The sequence below is a fragment of the Canis lupus genome, chromosome 9 (genome assembly GCF_003254725.2).
Source record: "Canis lupus dingo isolate Sandy chromosome 9, ASM325472v2, whole genome shotgun sequence".
Taxonomy (NCBI): Eukaryota; Metazoa; Chordata; class Mammalia; order Carnivora; family Canidae; genus Canis; species Canis lupus.
Genome location: NC_064251.1, coordinates 36,112,320 through 36,138,033, shown reverse-complemented (window position 1 = coordinate 36,138,033; position 25,714 = coordinate 36,112,320). Strand labels below are relative to the sequence as shown.

The following is a 25,714-nucleotide window of genomic DNA, read 5'->3' as shown; positions in this document are numbered from 1 at the left end:
ATCCAAAAAAAGCTCAGGAAATGAATGTATAGGTAAACTGCTAGAGGATGTGTACCATGAAGATGAAACAGTAAATAAGAAACAGGAGGAAGATTTGAGACCTAGGAAATTTAGGATCTAATACAGAAGACAGGCAAATGTCTAGGATGAAAGCAAAGGGAAATTTCAGCATTTTGGCAGTTAAGTGGGCTAACAAAACAACTCAGTCCTGATTGAAGTAGATCAGAAGGCTCAAGAAGCAATGTCATCAGGGGTTAAAAAAAAAAAAAAAAAGACTGACCTATTATCTGACAGGTCTGATAGGATAATTGTATTGCAAGGTGCTGTATAGATTCATTGAAGGGTGAGAGAAGATTGAAGATCTTTTAAAAGGAAAAAAGGGCAGAGGACATTATTTTTTTTAAGGATTTTATTTATTTATTCATGAGAATACACAGAGAGGAGAGAGAGAGGTAGAGACACAGGCAGAGGGAGAAGCAGGCTCCATGCAGAGAGCCCGATAGGGGACTCGATCCTGGGTCCCCAGGACCACGTCCTGGGCCATAGGCGGCGCTAAACCACTGAGCCACCGGGGCTGGGCAGAGGACATTATTAATAGGAAGATAAAAAGTTCAAGAAAGAAAGGAAATCTTTTGACTACAGTGAACAATATTTTCATAGTCATGATTTGAATATTGATTATGGATTTAATTTTTAAAATGTGATATATTAGGAGGAAAAAGGGAAAGGTGTAGTAAGCTAAAATCCTTATATCACATACGAAGTAAACAGGTTTAAAATTGATTAAATAAAGATAAATACTGAGGTAAATACCAGACAAAATAGCTAAAAGAAGTGAAAGTCATTGTCTCTCCGAAGAAGGTGCTGGAAGTGGGGCAGAATCCAAAAAACTGTTAAAATAAGAAACTACTGTATTTTGTATAAATTTGGCTCCTCAGAAAAGCTTTACTGGTCTTTTTTCAACTTGATAAAAAATAATTTAAAAAATAAATGTACATTGCTCATTTTAATTCATGACATATACTTACTTATATGTCTTACTATACAAAGCTGCAATACTTAACTGAGGCTGATTTGCCTACCAAAAGATTTTCTCAATGTCTGGAGAAACATTTCTGGTTGTCACAACTAGTGGGAAGAAAAGGGTCTGCTACTGGTATCTATACGTAAAGGCCAGAGATGCTGCCAAACATTCTATAATGTACAGCATATCGCTCATAACAAAGAATTAAACTGCCCAAAATCTCATTAATGTCAAGCTTGAGAAAATCCATTTTAAGTAATTTCAAGCAACAAATTTGGTAATTTTGATTTAAAAAAATGCATAATGAGGTGTTGTGAGCTTATTATACTCCCTGGCACATTATTTGTCCCACAGGTAGAAAAATTAAACTGGGGGCACCTGGGTGGCTCAGTGGTTGCGCATCTGCCTTTGGCTCAGGTCGTGATCCCAGGTTCCTGAGATTGAGCCAGTATTAGGTTCCCCAACAGGGAGCCTGCTTCTCCCTCTGCCTATGTCTCTGCCTCTCTCTCTCTCATGAATAAATAAATAAAATCTTAAAAAAAAAAAAAAAGAAATTGAACTTATTTCCAAATGATCAAACCTTCAGTCTCAGTGAAAAATAGGAAAGACTGATGTATAAACAATGACCAGTGCTATCTACTACAGTTTATGTTATTTGAGACCTTAAGGCTTTATAGTTGGAGAAAATATCAAGTAACATACTCACCTGAAGCCCACCTACATCTCTGTACTCTGTAGGGTTTAAGGGGATTTGACCAAATAAATATAAATAAGCTAAAATTCACTACAAAAAAATTCTACTCTGAAGAAAAAAACTTAAACTTATTTTCAGAGAAATTAAAAACCCATTCTACCACTTCCCTTTGAGGTAGTGTTGCTGATTATGTTCTGGCCAACAGAAGTAATATATCAATCAATCTTATGATTCCCCAGGGTGATAATTTCACTTTTAAGGCCTTAAACCTACTATGAGAACAAAAGTAAAATACAAAGGTCAATAAAGTTCTTGTTCTTGCCAAAAACAAGATGAACACAAGAAAAAACATTTTTTTCAGGGACACCTGGGTGGTTCAGCAGTTGAGCGTCTGCCTTTGGCTCAGGGTGTGATCCTGGGATCCAAGATTAAGTCCCAATCAGGCTCCCAGCAAGGAGCCTGCTTCTCCCTCTGCCTGTGTCTCTTCCTCTCTCTCTCTGTGTCTCTCATGAATAAACAAAATCTTAAAAATAAACTCAAAACCAGAAGTTTTTGTTTTATTAAATATCCAAAGGTTTAATTTATAGTTCTATTCAGACATGGCTTTTTTTTCTATAGAAAAAGAATGACATTAGTTATGTCATTCGGAGAAAAAGGAAAAAGGCTAATGAAACTTGCTTAAAACTTTGTGATTTTAAATGTTTCCCCCCGATCCTAAAACATTCCTTTAAGAAATATGGGAAATCTTTTAAATTTAAAAATTAAAAATACCTCAGCCATTTATTTATTTATTTATTTTAATTTTTATTTATTCATGATAGGCACACAGTGAGAGAGAGAGAGGCAAAGACACAGGCAGAGGGAGAAGCAGGCTCCATGCACTGGGAGCCCGACGTGGGATTCGATCCCGGATCTCCAGGATCGCGCCCTGGACCAAAGGCAGGCGCCAAACCGCTGCGCCACCCAGGGATCCCTCAGCCATTTATTCTTATGTTTTTGTGTTTGTTTCTCAGGAGGGATGGGTACAAGGGTTTGGTTATCTCAGTTTTCAGTGTCCAAGGCAAATTACAAATTGTCAACCTAAAGGACATGATTAGATTTAAACTAGATTTTAATTTTGTTATTTCAAGATATACTTAACAACTTACTTTAATAATACTTTTGGCCAAGCTTTCTTTAAAAAATAAAAAAGCTGGGGAAAAAAGTGTTCTGAGAAGGAAAAAAATGTTTAAGTAATTGAGGATAAATTCATTCTGGACCTTCAGAGAGGACGTGGTTCTTCTTCCATTTCTGTGCTTTGGCCTAAGTGTTTCCAAAAATTCCAACAGCAAGTTGCTGGACTCCTAAGCAACTTAGGAGTTTAGTATTACAACCGTTTAAGTTTATATACACAGCCGTTTCCCCTGGGTAACCACATGTTATTATCGGAGCTAGATCCAGGTGGGTTTCTGTATCAGATGCTACACTATAACTAGAACTCCACTATGCTCTGACCTCAGGCTCCATTCCCGGATCTGGTTTCCCACAGGATAGCTTAGAATTTCCCTTGGCTTAGAATAGTCTCAAATCCTTAAAATGGCATAGAGAGCCCTAAATGATTTGGCTCCTTAATACCTCTCCCAGCCTCTATTCACATGCCATTCTCCCCAACTCACTTTCTACCTTGTTTCAATTCCTGGAAACTGCTTATCTTCTTTCACACCTTTAGGGCCTGATCATAGTCTATTCTCTCCATTGAGAATATTCTTATCCATTCTGCTCACCTATATAACTCCTAGCTTTTTTTCCCATGTCAGCTTAAATATCACTTCCTTAGGAAGTCTTTCTTTACCCCCAAAGACTAGGTCAGGATCCTGTTATACATTCTCATAGTTCTTGTGACTTTTTCTTACAGCCTCTATCACAACTGTAATTAACTGTTTATTACTTTAATATCACTATTTCTTGCTAGACTATAAATTCCATGAGATAAGGGACTATAATCTGTTTAGTGGATCATTGTGTCACCAGTCTATTAAAGTACTTGGTACTCTAGGCAGATACTCAAAAAATGGTTGTTTCATTATCCTGAATAGTCTTAATGATCTGAATGGTCTTATAATCTGACCTTTGAAGAGGCTATTCCAAATGTTTGTATGTTTCAATATTGGTATAAACAATATTCAAATCTCATCTCTCTGCTTCCTTCACCTATTTTAGACAATCAAAGTAAATGGATATCTGGATGAGAGGTGAAAACTGTTACTCAATTTCACTTTCTCCAAGCATCTGAATACCTAAACTCAATCCCACCAAAACATTCTGTTACATACTCACATCCTTTACTAAATTAGAGACTTCAGGAGTGTAGAGATAGCATTGTGTTCATTTTTGTACCTACTATATTTAGTACAAATCAGGCTCTTCGTAAAAGCTTATTGCATGAATGAATAAATAAATACTATAATACTCAAGGGCATCAACACAATTATGAAAGTGATACTAAAGGAATATATAAATCTACTAAAAATTATTAAGAACGGTTTGTTTCTGAAATTTGTCTTGATATACTATAGCCCCTTGCACTCCTGGCTTCATTTATCTACTGATGAATATACAGGCTGCTATCAAAGCAAGAAAAATAATGAAGAATCAATATCATTCTCCTTAAAAATAAGTGTTAAAGAATACATATACAGCCATCATCTAATAATACTCTGACACCTGAAAACACTAGTTGAATGCAGTTTAACGTGCATTCTGTTTAATTAATGCTGTTATCTTCTGGGGCAAGCAAAGATAACAACCCTTTTCTAAAGTTTATAAAACATCAAGAATGCATGGAAGCCTATAAATTTATATGTTTGTTATAAAGTCAGTAACTAATTTAACATGCTTGTCTTTTCAATCATGAATGTAATTTTCCAAAACTGATTAAATATACTCAGAGTACAGTATCTTCAAAGCTAAGAGAAGCTTCCTAAACAAAAAAATAGTAGTTTTTGTATGTCAATACTAAGATACTAATCAGATCACCCTCTGAATTTTAAAGTTTCCAGGTAAAATCTATTTTAGTAACTGAACATACTATATTAATAAAGAGAAATGATTACACGAATATAAAATTTATCTGAAGTTATTTCAATCATTGTAAGAGTACTTCTGTTATTGAATATTACCATCAAATTTCATGAAACCAATTATAAACATCTAACATACCACCTGAACATCTTTAAAGTACAAATATTTTTACCCATATGCCATGGTTTTATGCATTTTCCACAGGAAAGTAAAGGCACAATACTCATGAAAAGAAAATATTTCTATCGACTACCAAACTATGCTAGGGAATATAAATAAAATGCGATTTTAAAATCTAAATATTGTACCTTATAATGTCTCACAAATTATGACCAAGCCACCAATTTCAGATGTAGATGCCTGGATTATAAAGTTGAAGGCTTTTGTAGTTTTTAGATCATACTAATTGGCCAAAGGATTTGCTGTAGATATCCACTAAATGGCAGCCTTGTTATACTGTAACTTAATTGCATTAAAAGAAAACAACTTTTCTTTTAGTTCTACTTTTTCACCAACATCTAATCATATAAAGGCCTTGGTTCACTTTCCTCCCCCTCAAATACTACGGTTTAGTGCACAGAAAGTTTTCTTTTTAACTATTACACGATTAAGTATGTCCTTATAGAATGATCAGAAGCATCTGGGAAAGGTGGAAGTGAAAAAAATCCTCACTGGGAAAGTTAGCTTAATGCTTGCCCTTCAGAGTGGCCCATTATCAACATTTCATAGTGGGTTTCTTTATTTTCAGGTCCCTGAGGTATGTGCAATAAATTATGACTTGAACTAAACAAGTCACACTTGGCTCCAAAATGAAATTTTCCTACCTCTACTTTCTAGTCCCCAAGGTGGGAAGAGGAAATCCTGGTCACAGCCAAAGAAGTCATATTTTTGGCTCTAACATACATTTTCCTGCTTCTCTAAAAGCCAAACTCTGCAATTGAGACAAGAGTCTTAAGTTAGTATTTTAAAGTGTATTTTAATTTTTAGTTCCATAATCTGTGTCTCAAATTTAAGAAAAAACTTTTACTATCATAAAATTAATGTCATTGCCCTTTTTCCCCACTCAAATCACTTTTCTAATTCTGACACTGATCTTAAGCTTTTAAAATACAAATTCAAATCAAACAATAGAGAAAAAATGTAGAAACAGATTGTTTAATTTCCAAAAGCTAGAATATTTAAGGTTTTTTTTTTATTTTTTTTTATTTTTATATTTAAGGTTTTCAACAAAATTAACCTCTACTATTTCTGTATGCTAGACTGAGTATTAACATAAAAGAAAATTATAAAGTCCTAATTTATAGTCCAGTAATCCGTTTTAGTTTTGGAAGAACTATTTATAGAAGTCATTTTTTCTTCATCTCACTTTACAGAAAATAGGAATATGGCAAACATACCCTAAGACGACTCAGACTTGTGTCTTATAGGTTCCTCTCAACTTGAGTATGAGCAGAACCTGTGACTTGCTTCTTATATATCTCATTGGTCTTTTGAAAAAGTAAATTGCCCTGCTGTGAGAGGGCTTGTATGAAGGTGACAGGGCCAGGAACTGTGAGTAGCCTCTATGAGATGAGAGTAGCTCCTGGCTGGATCAGGGGCTACTGATCATAAGGAACTGAATTCTGTCAACACCCTGGATGAGCTTGGAAGAAGACCCAAGGTCCAGATAAAAACACAGCCCAGCTGATACCTTGACTGCATCCTATGGAATCCTGAGCTAAGCCACGCCCAGATGCCTGACCCACAGAAACTATGACATTAGGAAATGTGTGTTGTCTTAAGCTACTATGTGATAATTTTTTTCACTATGTGATAATTTATAATGCAGCAGAAAAATAATAAAGAGTGACAGTCAGTATAATCAATATAAGATATCCCTCTAATTTATAATGTTCTACTGTGTGTTAATATAAAGTTCTACTAGGATTGAGCATTTTCTTCTCTCTTTTAATAATTCATGATTGTAATAATACACTATACTGCCTCATTATAAGTCATATTAATGTTCACTAATGCCCTATTATCATCTCATAATGATTACTATCATTTTAATAACTTTTAATTATTTTAATAATTTCTATTAAATATAAATAGACATACCTTGGAGATATAGTAGGTTTGGTTCCAGACCACTGTGATAAAGCAAATATGACAATAAAGCAAGTCCAATGAATTTCTTGTTTCTCAGCACATATAAAAGTTATGTATGCACCATACCATAGTTTCTTAAGTGTGCAATAGCATTATGTCTTAAAAAACAACATACACGCCTTAATTAAAAAATCCTTTATTGCTAAAAAAAAAAGTGCTAACCATTATGAGTCGTAATCTTTCTGCTGGAGGGGTTCTTGCCTCAGTGTCGATGGCTGCTACTGATCAGTATGGAGGTTGCTAAAAACTGCGGTGGCTGTGGCAATTTCTTAAAATATAACAAAAATGAAGCCTGCCATATTGACTGGCTCTTCCTTTCAGTGAACTTTCTCTATAGCATGCAATGTTGTTTAACAGCATTTTACCCACAGTAAACTTCTTTAAAAATTGGGAGTCAAACCTCTCAAACCTTGCCACTTCTTTATCAACTAAATTTATGTAATATTCTAAGTCTTTTACCATCATTTCAACAATCTTCACAGTATCTTCATCAGGGCATTACATCTCAAGAAATCACTTTCTTGGTCATCCATAAGAAACAACTCCTTTTCCGTTAAAGTCTTATCATGAGATTGCAGCAATTCAATCACATTCCCTTAAAGTCATCTACAAGGGTTGGAACTGACTCCTTCCAAACTCCTGTTAATGTTGATATTTTGACCTCTTGCCATGAATCATGAATTTCTTAACAGCATCTAGAATGGTGAATCCTTTCCAGAAGGTTTTCAGTTGAATTTAGAGAAACCCCTATGACAGCTATTGCCTTACAAAAATATGTTTCTTAAATAATAAGACTTGAAAGTCAAAGTTACTCCTTGATCCATGTGCTGCAGAATGGATGTGGTATTAGCAGGCATGAAAACAACATTAATCTCACTGCATATCTCCATCCAAGCTCTTGGGTGACCAGGTGCATTGTCAATGAACAGTCATATATTGAAAGCCATCTTTTTTTCTTGAGCAGTAGACCTCAGGAATGGACTTAAAATATTCAGTAAACCAAGTTATAAGCAGATGTGCTGTCACCCAAGCTTTGTTGCCCATTTACAGAGCAGGGGCAAGAGTAGGTTGAGCGTAACTCCTAAGGGCCCCAGGATTTTCAGAATGGGAAATGAGCACTGTCTTCGGCTTAAAGTCACAAGCTGCATCAGCCATTAACAAGAGTCAGCCTGCTCTATGATAAAAAGCCAGGAACTGAATTCCCCTTTCTAGATGGTCCAGTGCTAAATGGCCTCTTCTTTCAATGTAAGGCCATTTCATCTACATTGAAAAATCTGTTTAGTGTAGCCTCCTTCAATTATCTTAGCTAGATCTTCTGGATAACTTGCTGCAGCTTCTACATCAGCATTTGCCGCTTCAACTTGCTCTTTGATGTTATGGAGTTGGCTTCATGAATCAATCTCTTCTAGCTTTAAACTCTTCTTCTGTAGCTTCCTCTCAGCCTTCATAGAATTAAAGAGAATTAAGGCCTTGCTCTGGATTAGATTTTGGCTTAAGGGAATATTGTGGCTGGCTTAATCTTCTATTCAGAGCATGAAAACTTTCTCCATCAGCAATAAGGCTGTTTTGCTTTCTTATCATTTGTGTGTTCACTGGAGTAGCATTTTAAATTTCCCTCAAGAATTTTTCCTTTGCATTCAAAACTTGGCTGTTTGGCACATGAGGCCTAGCTTTCAGATAATCTCAACTTTCAACATGCCTTCCTCACCAGGTTTAATCATTTCTAGTTTTTCATTTAAAGTGAGACATGCAAGTCTTCCTTTCACTTGAACACCTAGAGGTCATTGAAGAGTTATTACCTGGCCTAATTTAAGGATACTGTGGTGTCTTGGGAAATAGGGAGGCCCGAGGAGGAAGGGAGAGAGATAATGGAAAAGCCAGTTGGTGGAGCAGTCAGAACACATCTACTTACTTAATTAAAATCTGTCAATTAAGACGTCTTATATGGGCAGTTTGTGGCACCCCAAAACAATTATAGTAGTAACATCACAGATCACCATAACAAATATAATAATGAAAAACTGTGAAATATTTGCAATAATTACCAAAATGTAACACAGAGATATGAAGTGAGCAAATGCTGTTGGAAAAACAGCACGAACAGACTTGCTGTATGCAGGTTGCCATAAACTTTGAATGTGTAAAAAAAAAAAAATCACAATATCTACGAAGTGCAATAATGTATGATAAAAAGAGGTATGCCTGAATATTAAAAACATATTTAACTTTTAGTTCTATTTTAATTTAATTAATATATCAAATATATTTATATTTAAATTATATGTAAATACAATGTATATATTGAATATACTTAGTATTCAGATATGATTATTTAAGTATATACACAGTTAAATATATGTAAGTGTATGTAAGACTTAAATATAAGTATACTAAGTAATAGATTTATATTTAGTCATTAAATCAACATTTTTATTTTTTAAGAAATCAACATTTATTGAACACTTACTATATTCCAAGGTACTACTTTAATTACAGAGACACTTTAAGAAATTATCCTAATCCTTGAAGTATACCATCTAACACATCATAAAACATATTTGTAAGCAATAAAATTAACACAATGAAAGCAGTACAGTATGTGCTTTAGGAAGTAATAAAGGATACTGGTAAAGAGGACTATGTAGGTAAAATATACAAGCTAGTATTATTATACTTTTAGTTTGTAATCCTTTTTTTCTACAAGATTTAAAAGGCAAATGTATAAAATAATAATTATAAATTATGTTGTAAAATGTATAAAAATGCAATGCATAAAATTTTAAGAATGTAATCCAGACAGTAACACTATAAAAGGGAAAGGACAGAGATTAAGGATGTTATTTGTAATCTCCAGGGTTAACATTAAGAAAATAACTAAAAAATGTACACAAAAGAAGGGTATCAAAATAGCACTCAGTGAAAAAAAAAACTAAATACAAAAAAGAATAATAATGAAGCAATTGAGGAACAAAAAGCACAGAAAACAAACAGCTGAATAGTAGAACTAAGTCTTTCCTTATTAGTAATTACTTTGTGAATAGATTAAACTCTCCAAATGAAAGGCAGAATTCAGCTGAATGAATTAAAAAAATATGATTTAACTATATGGTGTATACAAACTCATTTCAGATATAAGGAAATTGGTACCTTATTTTATATCATATACAAAAATTACTCAAAATGGAAACAAATATCTTTTTTTTTAAAGATTTTATTTATTTATTCATGAGAGACACACAGAGAGAGAGAGAGGCAGAGACACAGGCAGAGGGAGAAGCAGGCCCCATGCAGGGAGCCTGACGCAGGATTCGATCCCAGGACTCCAGGATCATGCCCTGGGCTGAAGGCAGGCGCTAAACCACTGAGCCACCCAGGGATCCCTGGAACCAATATCTAAATTTAAGAGCTCAAACCTATGAAACTCTTTGAGGAAATGGGCAAATCTGCATGGCAGATTTTTGTTATATTTAGGAAACTATTTGGCAACACCAAATGTACAGGAAAAAACCAAAAGAATAAAGTAGACTTCATTACCAAATTTTGTATTTCTTTTATATTTTAATTTATAAGTATAAATTTATACTTATTTTTATATATAATAATTATTATATAATTTTATATAATTATAATTTTAATTTATACTTTTATTTCTTTTTAATCCCATAATAGTGCTTTGATTTATTTCAGGTGTTCAGATATTTCAGGTATTGATGACTATATTCTGGTCATTTCTAAATGATAAAAGGCCTTTCTAATTATTATAAACATTATATATCTATACTCTTAAAACTTATAAATATCAGTCTTTTGAATGGATGTCCCACAAATATCCTTTAGTTGTGAAAAAAAAAAAAAAAGCCAAAACTCCTTTTTCGAGTCTTAATTCTAAGCCCTTTGCCATGTGCGGTAGAAAATACCCACACGCCTCCTATTGCTTCTGGCTTTGGGCTTAGGCCTGTGACATACTTTGGGCAGTAAGTTAGTAGGCATGATATAAGTAGGTATGTGAAAAGTGCTTGCATAATCAAGCCTGCCCTCATGTCTCTGCCAAGGTATAAAACATGGTAACATGTTCTGACTAGTGTGCTGGTACATAAAGGATGAGATGCATATATAGCAGAGCTGACCCACTCAGGCCAAACTACATTGGTGAAACCATAGCAGGGTGACTGAGCCTGGTAGAAATCAGCAGAGCTGCCCAGCCAACCCCAGCTCAGATCATCTACCACCCACCAATTGATATGTGATTCATAACAAATGATTACTGTTTTAAGCCACTATGTTTCAGAATTGTTTGTTACACAGGAAGAGCTGATCTAGACATAAGGCAACAAGAAATACACTTCACTTATATCTGATATTGCCAGTAAAGAATTTTCCTCTTTATCTGTCCCTTATCCATGAAGTCTGGACTACTCTTGGGTCTACTCTACTTGTCCCTTTCAGGAACCACTAGCAAAACTCCTTTAAAACCACCCTCCTCCTCTGCATTCAGATCTCACTGAAGCTTCTGTTGTTTTGCAGAACAATGCAAATATAACTACGGCCACTGCAATTCAGACAAGCAGGACTGTGATAAGCAAGACCATTACTGACTGAGGAATATCAGAGCAGGTCACCAGCTGTCTTTTGTGTATGACAGAATGAGAAGTTGCCTGAGAAGAACTAATCTTGAGGAAAAAGAGCATTAATAACTCAACACTAGTGCAACAACAATGCCAATAATCATAGTTATTGGGAGCAAGGGTAGAGAAACCAGAAGGTAAATGTAATTTTTTTTCTTCACAAGTTAACATTTTATTTAAATATTTTTTTGAAGAATGACATAATAAACATCTTTATTCTTACCACATTTTCTTAAAATTTGTTTTCTACTAAAACAAATATTATAGAAAAAGTTAAAGTCCCATTTGATAACCACCCTTAGTTTCATTCCTTTCTCTTCTCAGATATCATAATCATTATTATGAGTTTGATGTGAATGAATCTTCGGGCCTTGCTATTTAGTGAGTATAATATTTACTACAACATAGTGTTAGCCAAAGAGTTATTTTCTTGTGTGGTCCTCAAGGGCTTCTGTATAGGTCCAAGAAAAAGACAAGATATAAACAAAAATTGAAAGAGCTAGTTTTAAGGAAAAAAAATATAAGACATTGGGAGAATGTATGATACAAAGGAGCATTAGTACAATGATATAGGGCCAAGGTAAAATGATAAGACACCAAAGAGAGACAGTAATACTGCCAATAGCAGAACCATCAGCAGCCCTCAGCTTCAGTGGAATGTGGCAACTAAAGCTGTTGATAGTGAACAGAACAGTTTTCTTGAGTAGATGTCAACTATTTCATCAGTAGCTGTAGTGAGAGGCACCATTAACTATATTAGAAAGGGGAGCCTTGGGCATGGTCATTAGCACACTCAATAGGGGCCTAGCAGCTGAAGAAAGATAATGGAAACCACCAAAGTTAGTGGAGGCTGAAAGAATTAGATACCTCCTGAGGACTTTCAGAAATTTTGAAGAGATCTAGAGCTTAGGGAAGAGTAGGAGCTAACCACTTGAAATACTGTTTATTATATTTAATATTATATAATTCACAGTGTCTATTAAAGTATTAACAATAAATAAGATACCTGCCTAGGGAAAGAATACTTGGTCTCATACTTGGTATGAGACCCTAACAGATTATATCCTAGGAAAAGAGATATAAATTATACTCATTTCAGTCAGCTTAATGGCCAGAAAACCTAAACTCTTGGTCTCAGATTGCTAGCACCTTCAAATCCCAGCAGCAAGTAAAAGAAAATCCTTCCTGATGGAAAATAACATCACCGTAGGCTTCATATTATTGCTACAGATAATTTTTTAAATATACTGTTTAGTAAACAATCAGTGATAATAAAGCAAAATTCTTGTTTTTAGCCTAGATAGAATATCTGGTTTGGGAATATCCTTCCCACTACAAGTACTGTAAAACTGGATAAAATAGATAAAGCAACTACTTTCAGGGAGAAGATATCAGGCAGCATAGGACCATAATTTTGGAAATAAAGGGAACCCATCAGGTGAACCCCATGATTCTCAGCTCTCTTCCTACCATATAATTTCCTGACAAATAGTACCTAGAACACTGAAGTACAAGCAGAGTATGGTGGTCCTGCTGAGCTGAGGTGCAAGAGATCAGATTTTGGAGCAGCTAAACTCAATGAAATCACCAGGGGAGGGTATGGTATTGAGAGAAGGGAAATAAAGAAAGAACCCTAGAATTCTAGAATTCTCTGAGGGACCTTGTAAGTCTGGGCTTAGAGGTTGATAGAACACAAATATCTACCAAATCTTTCTCACTCATTCTGAGTCACCAAAGCATTAAAATATCCGAGGATACAAGAAAACTGTATTATTAACTTTACATTAAGATCAACAACTTCAGTACCTGAAAATAATATTGCACTGTATCTTAACTAACTGGAATTTAAATAAAAACTTAAAAAATTAACAACTTATTTGATAAACAAAACTTAAGGCTTTGATGGCCTACCTGTAGATCTTTCACATTTGGAAAAGGAATTCCTATTGTTATGACAGCACGGGCATTATCATCTGAGAAATCCAGACCCTCACTCACTTTCCCACGACAAACTGCTACCAAGAGGGCTCCATCTTAAGCAACAAAAAAATAAAGATTTTAAAAAGCACATTCAAAATTCTCTGAAACTGCTTATTCCTGTCATTTTGAAAAGATCTAGTTAAGTAATAGCAAATTTAACATAATCAAAATAGAAAACTATGATGACATAAAGTTTTAAAAGGGAAACAATACTACATTTCTGTGCAATATGGTACTAAACGAATTTACAAACTGTGTATCTCCCAAATAACTTACAAAGAAAAGCCATATTGGAGTACCATTAACTTATAGATGAACTGAGCAATTGTGGACCAACTGTTTTATCTTTAAAAAGGTAAAATTGCAATCATTACTTTTACCACCAGAATATAAAGTTCTCAGAATGATTTAAACAACTCTAGTTTGGGCAGCCCGGGTGGCTCAGCAGTTTAGCGCCGCCTTCAGCCCAGGGCATGATCCTGGAAACTCAGGATCGAGTCCCACATTGGGCTCCCTGCATGGAGCCTGCTTGTGTCTTTGCCTCCCCCCCTCCCTCTCTCTCTCTCTCTCTCCCTCTCATAAATAAATTCTTTAAGAAAGAAAAAAAAAACCCTTTAGTTTGTACTACATATCATATTGAATCAATATTATATTGGAAAGCATTTAAAACACACACAGAACACTCTGTCTATAATCTTATTATACTGACAATATTGACAATTATGTTATGTTATAGCATCTTTAAGATGGTACACTGTTCATAAGTTATTACTATTAGCTCTTCCTAGCAAACTTTTAACGGACATTCTCTAAATTTGAAATTGAGACTTCAGTTCTGTTTTGAAAACTCAAATTTACCTTATGTAATAAAATGTAAACATAAAGTACATTATTTGCATCAAAATTTAGGGTTTGTCTGGCTAGTAAGGAAGATATTTATGCATACTCCATCCACCCTCTTTCATAAAACATTTTAGGTAGTATAAGAAAGACTATACTGTCTTCCTGATCTGAATATATGTATATATATATATTTTTTAAAGATTTTTTATTTATTTATTCATGAAAGACACACACACACACAGAGGCAGAGACACAGGCAGAGGGAGAAGCAGGCTCCACGCAGGGAGCCCAATGCGGGACTCGATCTGGGGTCTCCGGGACCACGCCCTGGGCTGAAGGCGGTGCTAAACCGCTGAGCCACCCGGGCAGCCCTATATATCTGTTTCTTTTTTTTTTTTTTTTTATGATAGTCACAGAGAGAGAGAGAGAGGCAGAGACATAGGCAGAGGGAGAAGCAGGCTCCACGCACCGGGAGCCCGACGTGGGATTCGATCCTGGGTCTCCAGGATCGCGCCCTGGGCCGAAGGCAGGCGCCAAATCGCTGCGCCACCCAGGGATCCCTGTTTCTTAAAGTTGAACTCAGCCAGCTGAACTGGCCAAATGAAAATATTCACAGAACAACTCCAAATAAAAGAGTTTCTTCAATTTTTCTTTTCACACAGATTTTAAAGTATTATTTTTCTCTTAAGTGCAATTCATTTGAAAAGATATCAAAAACAGAATTCTGACAGAATCAACTTCTTACCTTATGATAAAAAATATTTTTTCATTGACCAGCTGATAATTTCCAATTACCTTTCTCTCCTTTGTACTTGATTGCATCATAGTACACTTGCAGTAATTCATTAAAATCAGTTTTTTCTCCTCCTTGTGGTTCTACAATGACTGTCTTCACCAATTCTAGATTATGCCATAAACCAGTGTAGAGCCAACGTTCTTTTAACTTTTCTAGTAACTGAAAAGGAGAAAGAAAAAAATGAACTTTTTTTGTGTGTGTCCAAATGAACAAACTTACTGTGGTTTGTTGAAAGAATATAACTACAACATGACTATGGCAAGCAAATTAATCTTTCAGCATTTTACTTTTCTCATCTATAAAATGAGAAAAACAAGAGTATGTCATAGAATTCTTATTGGATTAAATTCATTAACTGATTTAGATGACTCTGAATGATGCCTAGCACATAATAAGAGAAGCATAAAAGTTTACTGCTACTGCTGCTGTTACCATATCTATTACTACTACTGCTGCTGCTGCTACTATGATTGCTATCTTGGGGTTTCAAAAGCAGAAAAAAAAATGACTTCTGTCAAAGTTGATAAATTTCAAGTTATCTCTTTAAACCTTAAGTGAAATTCGTAATATTCTTACCTAAAGGTTCTTTACTTTTTTTTTTTTTTAAAGTAGGCTCCATGCCCAGCCTGGAGCCCAATGCAGAACTTGAACTCACAAGCCTGAGATCAAGACCTGAGCTGAGATCAAGAGTCAGACCCTTAATTGACTGAGGCACCCAGGAGCCCCAACTAAAGATTTTTTTATTGAAGATTCTTTTTTTTAAGGTTTTTATTTATCTATCCACGAGAGAGAGAGAGAGAGAGAGAGAGAGAGAGAGAGAGAGAGAGGCAGAGACACAGGAGGAGGGAGAAGCAGGCTCCATGCTGGGAGCCCGACTTGGGACTCGATCCCGGGACTCCAGGATCGCGCCCTGGGCCAAAGGCAGGCGCTAAACCGCTGAGCCACCCAGGGATCCCTTGAAGTATTCTTTTTAAGAAGCTAGAAAATCAAATAGTAAATGCAAAGAAAGTAGAAGTTAACAATAAACTCTTAAGAGCTGAAATGAAACAACAAAAGCCAGTACTAGAGATTTTTATGATTTAAATGTACCTGTTTTACCTACTTGTTCTATGCAAAGAGTTCTATACAATGTGGACCAGCTATTATAATGTAGGTAAGCAAGAGGACGTTACCCCAAATTCTCTAGAAAACAGAAACTAATTTTTATAAGATGGTTTATTTCCTCAGAATTTCACCCTTATCTATTTGATTTTTTTATAAAGATTTGTTATTTGTTTATTTGAGAGAAAGAGAGAGAGGATGCACATGTGTGTGGGTAGGGTTGGGCAGACAGAGTGGGAGAGAAAGCAGCAGAATCCCAGCTGAGCTGGACAGGCTGATCCCAGGAAACTGAGATCATGACCTGAGCTGAAATCAAGATTCCCACACTTAACCAAGTGAGCCACCCACATGCCCCATCACCCTTATCTATTTTCAGAAATAAATTTAATAAGATCATAAGACAAAATTTTTATCACTCCTATGGTGTAAATATTTATGTCTCCTCAGAATTCACATGTTGAACTCCTAATCCCCAAAGATGATGGTACCATGAAATGTGCCCTTTGGGAAGTGATTAGGTCATGAGTTTAGAGCTTTCACGAATGAGATGAGTGCTCTTATGAAAGGGATCCCACAGAGCTATCTTGCTCCCTCTACCATATGAGACACAGCCAAAAGACCCTGGCTACTAATCAGGAAGAAGGCCGTCATCCAACCTGATCGTGGGACTTCCAGCCTCCAGTGGTGTGAGAAATAAATTTTTGTTGTTTATAAACTACCAAGTCTGTGGTATTTTGTTACAGCAGCTAAAACACTAAAAAAATCACTAATTTGTAACACATCTCATTGTATGTTATACAGCGATCAAGGTAGCCTGACTAATAAAAAGAAAAATTCTCTTTATTATCATGTTATTAGGGAAAAAAAAAACATGTAGGGTAATCATTAATCTAAAAGTCTTTTTTAGATTAATGACTTGAGTGCCTCAAAGGATGGCTATTAAAATTTGCTTTTTAATATGCACTATTATTAATTAGTCTCTCATCAGTGTTAGGAAGTTTGAAAACCCTATAACAGTATTCAGGGATGGTGTATATGGGAGAGTCAAACTGAGTCTTCAATTGAAAAGATAAGACTACCATAAAGTTGATAATGTTCAGAATAATATATTAATCTCTTTAAATTTCTCTACTGAATAACCAGTTTAGAAGAGGGTATAAATATCCTTAGGATTTAAACAATGTAAAATGTGTTGTGAATTTGTAAAATTGTTAATACTTAATAGAATTTAATCCAATGATACACTGTTTTCTGTCATCTGAAAACATAGATAGCAGTTCATATATGATTCTTTGATCGTGAGATAATAATTGTCAGAACAATAGGTTTTTAACATTTAAAATCTGGAGGAACACCTCTCACTTTACTTGAGGAAAATCATTAAGTTGGTAATTCCAAAATATATCCCATAATATCTATTTAACAAGGCAAGTTTGAGAAATAACAAAGAAATTGGTTCAATATACATTTAGCCCCAAAGAAACTCCCATTATATAGAAAAGAATTCAGAATATCAAAGAGTTATATATGACTTAGAAAACATCTAACAGGGATCCCTGGGTGGCGCAGCGGTTTGGCGCCTGCCTTTGGCCCAGGGCGCGATCCTGGAGGCCCGGGATCGAATCCCACGTCGGGCTCCCGGTGCATGGAGCCTGCTTCTCCCTCTGCCTGTGTCTCTGCCTCTCTCTCTCTCTCTGTGACTATCATAAATAAATTAAAAAAAAAAAAAAAAAGAAAACATCTAACAAAAGTTTAAAATTTTTCAAAGCAGGTTTATATGTAAAATTCCAAAATTTGTTATAATGAATGAAGAAAAAACAGCCTATCTATTGACTTTTTGGATTCTAAGAACTTAAAAATTTTATGGACAATGAAAATAGCCACAGATTTGTAAATAAATCATAAAAATTACAATTAAAAGTACAATGTGCATTATGTCACTTCAGGGAACTTTTATGGCAAATATAAAACAAACTGTCATATATTACTAGGTTTTTAAAAAAATTATCTACAAAATAAGGCTGTTAAAGTTTGTTAATCTATCTGAAGGAACTTTTAGCTGTAAAGATCTTTAATTCTATTAAAATTTAAAAACTGAATCATTAGTATGTAATATTTATATATAAGATTATAATTCAGAGAATAGAAAAAAAGGAGAAAGGTGGGACAAAGACAGGTTATTTTTTTCCTAGCTTGGCATTAGAGCTGAAAAACTTTATTGTTGATATAAATTTTATACTAGGACAGAATTTTTTCCCTAAATAGAAATGATTCAAATTTGCCCTAATTGAAAAGAATCATTTTAGTTATCCAATCATAGCTTAGAAGTTATTAAACTATTTTTTCCAGAAAAATTGTATGCAGTTTAACACCTATTTGCCCTTTCAAATTGCCATTACATACCATAGCATGCATGTATTCATTTATTCATTCATTCACTTATAAGTTGGTTCCATGCCAGTGTGGAGCCCAACACAGGGCTTAAACTCATGATCTCAAAACCAAGACCTGAGCTGAAATCAAGAGTTGGCTGCTTAACCAACTGAGCCACCCAGGTGCCCCTGCCATACCATATAAAGCAATTCCTGAGAAATATTTTAGGCAACTCAAGCGAAGCTGAGGCAGATAAGAGACAAATAATTGATCATAACTAGAAGAGCTCTTAGTCAGAAATTGGGGGGGGGATAATTCGCTCTTCATTTGTATCTATTTTTAATAAATGTTGGCAAGAATATGGAGAATTGGAACTCTCATACACTGCAGTGAAAATATAAAATGGTGCAGGTGCCTTGGAAAGAAGTCAGGCAGTTCTTCAAAAGGTTAAACATAGAGCTACCACATGCCCCAGCAATTACACTCATAATTAAATACCCAAGAGAAATGAAAACATGTCTAAACAAAAACTTGTGCATAGATGTTCATAGCAGCATTATTCATAATATCCCTAAGTAGAAACAACCCAAATATTTTCCAATTGATTAATAGATAAATAAAACATGGTATATTTGTGCAGTGGAATATTATTCAGCCATAAAAATGAAGTACTGACACATGTCATAACATGGATGAACCTTGAAAACAATATACAGTTGACCCTTGAGCAACACAGGTTTTAACTGTGTGGTCCACTTATAAACAGATTTTAATACAGTACAATGCCACGTATGCATTTCCTCCTCCTTATGATTTTCTCTAGCTTATTGTTAAGTATATAGTATAAATATCAGAAAGGGAGAGAGAACATGAGAGACTCCTAACTCTGGGAAACGAACAAGGGGTGGTAGAAAGGGAGGTGGGTGCGGGGTGGGGGTGACTGGGTGACGGGTACTGAGGGGGGCACTTGATGGGATGAGCACTGGGTATTATTCTATATGTTGGCAAATTGAACACCAATAAAAATAAATTTAAAAAAAGTATATAGTATAAAATACATATAACATATAAAACGTGTTAATCAACTGTTTATGATAACATTGATAACAATAAGGCTTCTGGCAAACAGTAGGTTATTAGTAGTTAAGTTTTGGGGGAGCCAAAAGTTACAGAGTTCTGACTGTACAGGGGATTAGTCCGACACGAAAGATCACATATTGTATAATTCCATTTATTTTAAGTCCCAGAATAGGCTAATGCATAGAGACATAAAGGAAATTATAAGTTGTCTAGGGCTGGGGAAGGAAGAAAGTCTGGGGGAAAATGGGGAGTGATTACTAATGTGTATGGAGTGATAAAAATGTTCAAATATAGTTGCAGAACTTTGTGAATTGAATAAAAACCACTGAACTTATATTTTAAATGAGTGAGCATATGCAAATTTTATCACAATAAAGATGTTATATTGAGAAAATGATAAATGGGATACAGAACTTCCAAACAACTATGGGGAAAAATGAGAAAATAAGTAGAAAATAAGTCCAAATATGCCTAGAATTAAAGCAAATACAAATGAATTTAACTCATTTATTAAGACTGAGACACTCATATTGTTTGGAAAAAAGAAAGAGAGGTAGGCAGGGAAGGAAGAGGTGGAGAGAAAAAGAAAAAAATCATCTATATGTTGACCAATAGAAACACCTAAAATTAAGCCATACAGAAATCTTAAAATGAATATATGGAAAAAGAAATGCAAGGCATATACCAAAAGAAATCAGGTATAACAGTCATAAAAAATGGACTTCAAAGCAAAAAGTTTCATAAGAAACAGATATATATTCCATATACTTAAAAAGTGCATCCACTAAAAAGTCATGAATCTTTACGCACTTTAAACACAGTTTCAAGATATATAAAAGAAAAGCTGACAAGAAATATAAGGAAAAACTTATCAATTCCCTAAATACTATAGAGGATCTTGATGTACCTCTCTCTTATATATCTTATCTCTATCTACAGTTGCGTCAGACAAAATTAGTAAGGATACAGAAGACTGAAGTTTATAAGAATCATCAGCCTTGCTCTAGGGTAACTGGGTGGTTCAGTCAGTTAAATGTCTGACTCTTGATTTTGGCTTGGGACAGGTGTTCCAGGTCATGGGATGAAGCCCCAGCTCAAGATTTTCTCTCCTCCTCCAACTGCCCTTCCATTGAGCTCTCTCTTGCAGAAAGAAAGAAAAGAAAAAGAAAGAAAGAAAGAAAGAAAGAAAGAAAGAAAGAAAGAAAGAAAGAAAGAAAGAAAGAAAGAAAGAAAGAAAGAAAAGAAAAGAAAAGAAAAGAAAAGAAAAGAAAGAAAAGAAAAGAGAAAAGAGAAAAGAGAAAAGAAAAGAAAAGAAAAGAGGAAAAAAAGAATCATCAACCTTGTTCTCATAGAGAACTTGATGCTGATGCTGCCTGAAAATAGAGGATTTTTTCAAACATGAAACTATGTATGTTAAGTCACAAAGAATATATCAATTTTTTAAAATCTGGAATTATACAGATTCACTGGAAATGCATATTAACAGAAAGTCCTTCTATACTAAAAAAAATTATCTACATAGAAATAAAAAATTTTCCAATTTTTTTGGGAACAATTTCTAGGTTTCAAGAGGGAAACAAAATGTGGCACCTGGGTGGCTCAGTCAGTTAAGCATTGCCTTTAGTTCAGATCATGATCCTGAGCCCTGGTATCAAGCCTTGTTTTGGGCTCTCTACTCAAGGGGGAGCTCGCTTTACTCTCTCTCCTCCCTGCTTGTGCTCTCTCTCTCCCAAACAAATAAAATCTTAAAAAAAAAAAGAGGGAATAAAATGGGAAAAAAATTACTTAAAAACATCTTGGCTATGCTAAGTCTTTTCCATATAAATTTTAAAATCAGCTTCTCAATTTCTACAAAAATGTCAATAGCAACATTACTTTAACAGCAGAACATAAAAACAAAAACATTAGAAATAACCAGAAATATTTACGAACAGTAATATGTAAACTATCTCATGGTCATACAATGGATTATAATAAGCAATAAAAATAATTGGCACTTCTACCATGGATTAGGGAAAAAAGCATGTGGCAGAAAATTATATATAATATCCTGCCATTTTTTAAAAAACTTAAAAAAAACAAAATTAAGAAACATTGTTTAGAAGTATATATTTATTAGGGACAAAATTAAGAAACATTGTTTAGAAGTATATATTTATTAGGGAATATGTATCTTTAAAAAAATTTTTAAAAATTTTTATTTATTTATGATAGTCACACACACACACACACAGAGATAGGCAGAGACATAGGCAGAGGGAGAAGCAGGCTCCATGCACTGGGAGCCCGACGTGGGATTCGATCCCGGATCTCCAGGATCGCGCCCTGGGCCAAAGGCAGGCGCCGAACCGCTGTGCCACCCAGGGATCCCAGGGAATATGTATCTATGTGGTAAAGCCACTTTTAAAAAATGAACAGTAGGGCAGCCCCGGTGGCCCAGCGGTTTAGCGCCGCCTTCAGCCTGGGGTGTGATCCTGGAGACCTGGGATCGAGTCCCACGTCAGGCTCCCTGCATGGAGCCTGCTTCTCCATCTGCCTGTGTCTCTGCCCCCCCTCTCTCTCTCTCTGTGTCTGTCATGAATAAATAAATAAAATTAAAAAAAAAAAAAGAACGGTAATCACAAACTTCAGGACATTGATTAACACTATGGGAATAGGTAAAGGGATGGGATTGACAAGAGGCATCCACATAGCTTTAAAAGTAATATTTAGTTCTTAAATGACAGTTTTGATGTTTTCATTTTATTAATATATTCCATAACTCACATATATATATTACATGTGCTCTTATGTAAGTATGAAATATATTACATAATGATTGTGGAAATGGAGTAAGATGGATTTCTTTTGAATGTTTTTAGTAATACTAGGGCAGTGGGGATGGAGGGTGAAGATAAGAAAAGAAACAACAACAATAAACATATTTAGCTTGTACAATGTGCCAGAAACATCAAGCATCTAAGGATAAAGCAGGGAACACCACAGAAAAGATAACCTACCTTCATGGCACTTACATTCTAGTGAGAGAATATTACATTCCTAAAGATGCAGAATAAATATGGCCTGAAACTCCAAAATTTGTATCTACAGCCCCAGTTGCTCCTTTATGTGTTATATTCCTAAGTGTGGTCAAATTCACCAGTTAGGTATCTCAAAGGTACCTGAAATGTCTCATATGAGACACTTGAAATGTTTCATATGAGACTAAATTTATAACATTTCAGTGTTTGTTATTTCAATAAAGGGTATCACCATTCACTGAGCTGCCTTTGCTAGAACACTGAGTCATCCTTAACAATTCCCTCTTCCCTTCATTCTCCATGTATAACCCATTACCAACCTTCTTAATTTTTGTCTTCTATCTCTCTATATCCAAAGCCACCACCCCAGTCCAAGCCATTAAAATCTCTTGAAAAACTACTCCAATAATCTTTAACTGGATTTCCTGCTTCTTTTTTTATCACTCTTAGGTCTTTACATTTTAGCCAGAGAATATTTTCAAAACACAAATTTTACCACACCATCTGCTCACATCTCCATTTTAAAAATTCAGTAAGTGTTCATCAACAAACCCTCCTTGCCCTCATGGAAACATTGATTCAACAATACATGGACCAATTACTTTTGTGAGAAATCTGGAAAATAGTTAAGAGGCTCTTGCCCCTAGAAGAGTATGAAACCAGCTGCATAGAAGGGGAAAATTCGTGGCACCATTTGCCTTAGTCTCCCTCCTCCGCTCAGCATGGTGTGACTCAGGGAAAACTTCCAACTCCTGGCTTTTCCCTGAGGAGGGACAGGGAAGACTGAAACATACATTCAACGTACTGACTATTAGGGGAGCTACCCAGGGGACTGGTTTCTGTCTTGCCTAAATCTAAGTACTGACAGGAAATAGTCCTGAGATGGGGGCCGCTGAGCACAAAGGCTAAAGTTTAGACTAGAATACATTCACTAACCATCGTCTCTCACTCTGGCTCAGGTCTTAATTAGGGGGAGAAAACCTCCAATTCCCAATTTCTCCAGGGAATGGAAACTGTTGAACTGTATATTCAATGTTGCACTTTTTCAGGAAGCTGACTGGAGGACTGGTGGTTTCTGTGTCACTTGTCTCAGAGCACTGACAAGAGCCAGCATACCCTAGATGCCAGGGGGCCACTGAGAACAAAAGACAGCTAGGTAGCTTGGTGCCACTGCAGAGGACTCACAGTATAGCAGACAAACCAATATAGTTTGGTAGTCTCTACCCTGGATGGGGAGAAGAGAATAATGGACTATGTTGTACAACATTCCAGTTGGCACTGCTCTAAGGGACTGGTTTCTGTCTTGCCTGACTCAGAGCGTTAATGGGACCTGACATACTCTAAAGGCCTGGGGGCTGCTGAAAACAAAAGAAAGCTGGATAGCTTATAGCACTCCAGAGAACTGTAGTACCACAGACAAAACTCAGAGGGAGCAAGTGATTATGAGCTCTTAAAAAAAAAAAAAAAAAAAAGGAAAAATCCCTCTAATTAGGAATTTACACATGAGTCTAGAGAAAATACATTCACGGGAAATGTTTGGAGGTCCCCAGAATCTGCGGGACAAAGCCAGTCCATAAGAGACAGTTTTTTAAATATGAGTAGGTAAAAAGGAACAAAATAAACTCCAGGAACCAACTATAAAGAAATAGAAGAGGGGCACTTGGATGGCTCAGCTGGCTAAACGTCAGCCTTCAGCTCAGGTCATGACCACAGGGTCCTGGGATCAAGCCCTGAATCAGGCTCTCTGCTCAGGGGGGCATCTGCTTCTCCTTCTCACTCTCCCCCTATGCTCTCTCTCACTTTCTCTCTCAAATAAATAAATATTTTTTTAAAAAAAAATGGTACATGAATTACCTGCCAAAGAATTCAAAATAACCATCACAAAGATATTCAGCGAGCTCAGGAAAGTGATACATAGAAGAATTTGAAAAGAGATAGAAAATATAAAAGAGAACCAAACAGAAATTTTGGAGCTGAAGAAAACAATAACTGAACTGAAAAATTCACTGAAGAGTTTCAACAGCAGACCTGATCAAGATAAAGAATCCATGAACTTCAAGACAGGTCATTAAAAATTATCCAAAGAAGTAAAAAGGAAAAAGAATGAAAAAGAGTGAATAAAGCAGAGAGTACTTATAGGATACCATCAAGTACACAAGTATATACATATGAGACTCTCAGAAGGAGAAAAAAGTGAGAAGGCAAAAACTTTCCAAATCAGGAGTAGGGGTAGAAAACAGACATCCAGCTTCAAGAAGCCAAACAGCAAATAGGATGAAATCAAAGAAGATCACATTGAGATACATTATTAATAAATGTGTCAAAAGTCAGAGACAGTGGCACCTGGGTGGCTGAGGAATTGAGTGTCTGCCTTTGGCTCAGGTCATGATCCCAGGGTCCTAGGATCAAGTCCTGCATCAGGTTCCCCACAGGGAGCCTGCTTATCCCTCTGCTTATGTCTCTAATGAATAAATAAAATCTTTTAAAAAAAAGAGAGATTTTTGAAAGCAAAAACAAAGCAGAACCCCCATAAACCTATGAGTGAATTTCTCAGCAGAAATCTTGCAGGTGCTAAAATGATATACATGAAGTGCTAAAAGAAAAAAAATATCAGCCAAAACCATAATATTCAGTAAAAAAATGAAGGTGAGATAAAGATTTCCCTAAGAATAAGAAAAACTGAGGAAGTTTGGTGCCCCTAGACCTGCTTCATAAGAAGTGTTAAAGAGAGTCTTTCAAGTTGAAATAAAAATGCTAGACAGCAACACAAAACAAAAAAAAAAAAGAATTCTCGGTGAAGAACTGTTAGAGACCAAGATATAATATATTGAGAAAAGTGCCAACTCATGAAGATGTGATTATAAACACATAAACGCCTAAGAACAGAGCTCTAAAACACATGAAAGAAAAACAGAATAAAATAGAAATATAAACAGTTCTACAATAACAGTAAGTTTTAATACTCCA

The 25,714-nt window shown here is 35.4% G+C and overlaps 1 protein-coding gene across 2 annotated transcripts in view; it reads right to left on the bottom strand.

The window, feature by feature from the left end:
- The window catches only part of BRIP1 (BRCA1 interacting helicase 1), a 184,034-nt gene that overhangs the window by 43,679 nt on the left and 114,641 nt on the right, over positions 1–25,714 (bottom strand). For both annotated transcript variants that reach the window (XM_025440646.3, XM_049114156.1), the window contains exons 15-16: positions 15,173–15,332; positions 13,466–13,587 (exon numbers count right to left, since the gene is read on the bottom strand). In XM_025440646.3, the coding sequence (XP_025296431.3) occupies positions 13,466–13,587; positions 15,173–15,332 (282 nt within the window). The remainder of the gene's footprint in view (positions 1–13,465; positions 13,588–15,172; positions 15,333–25,714) is intronic.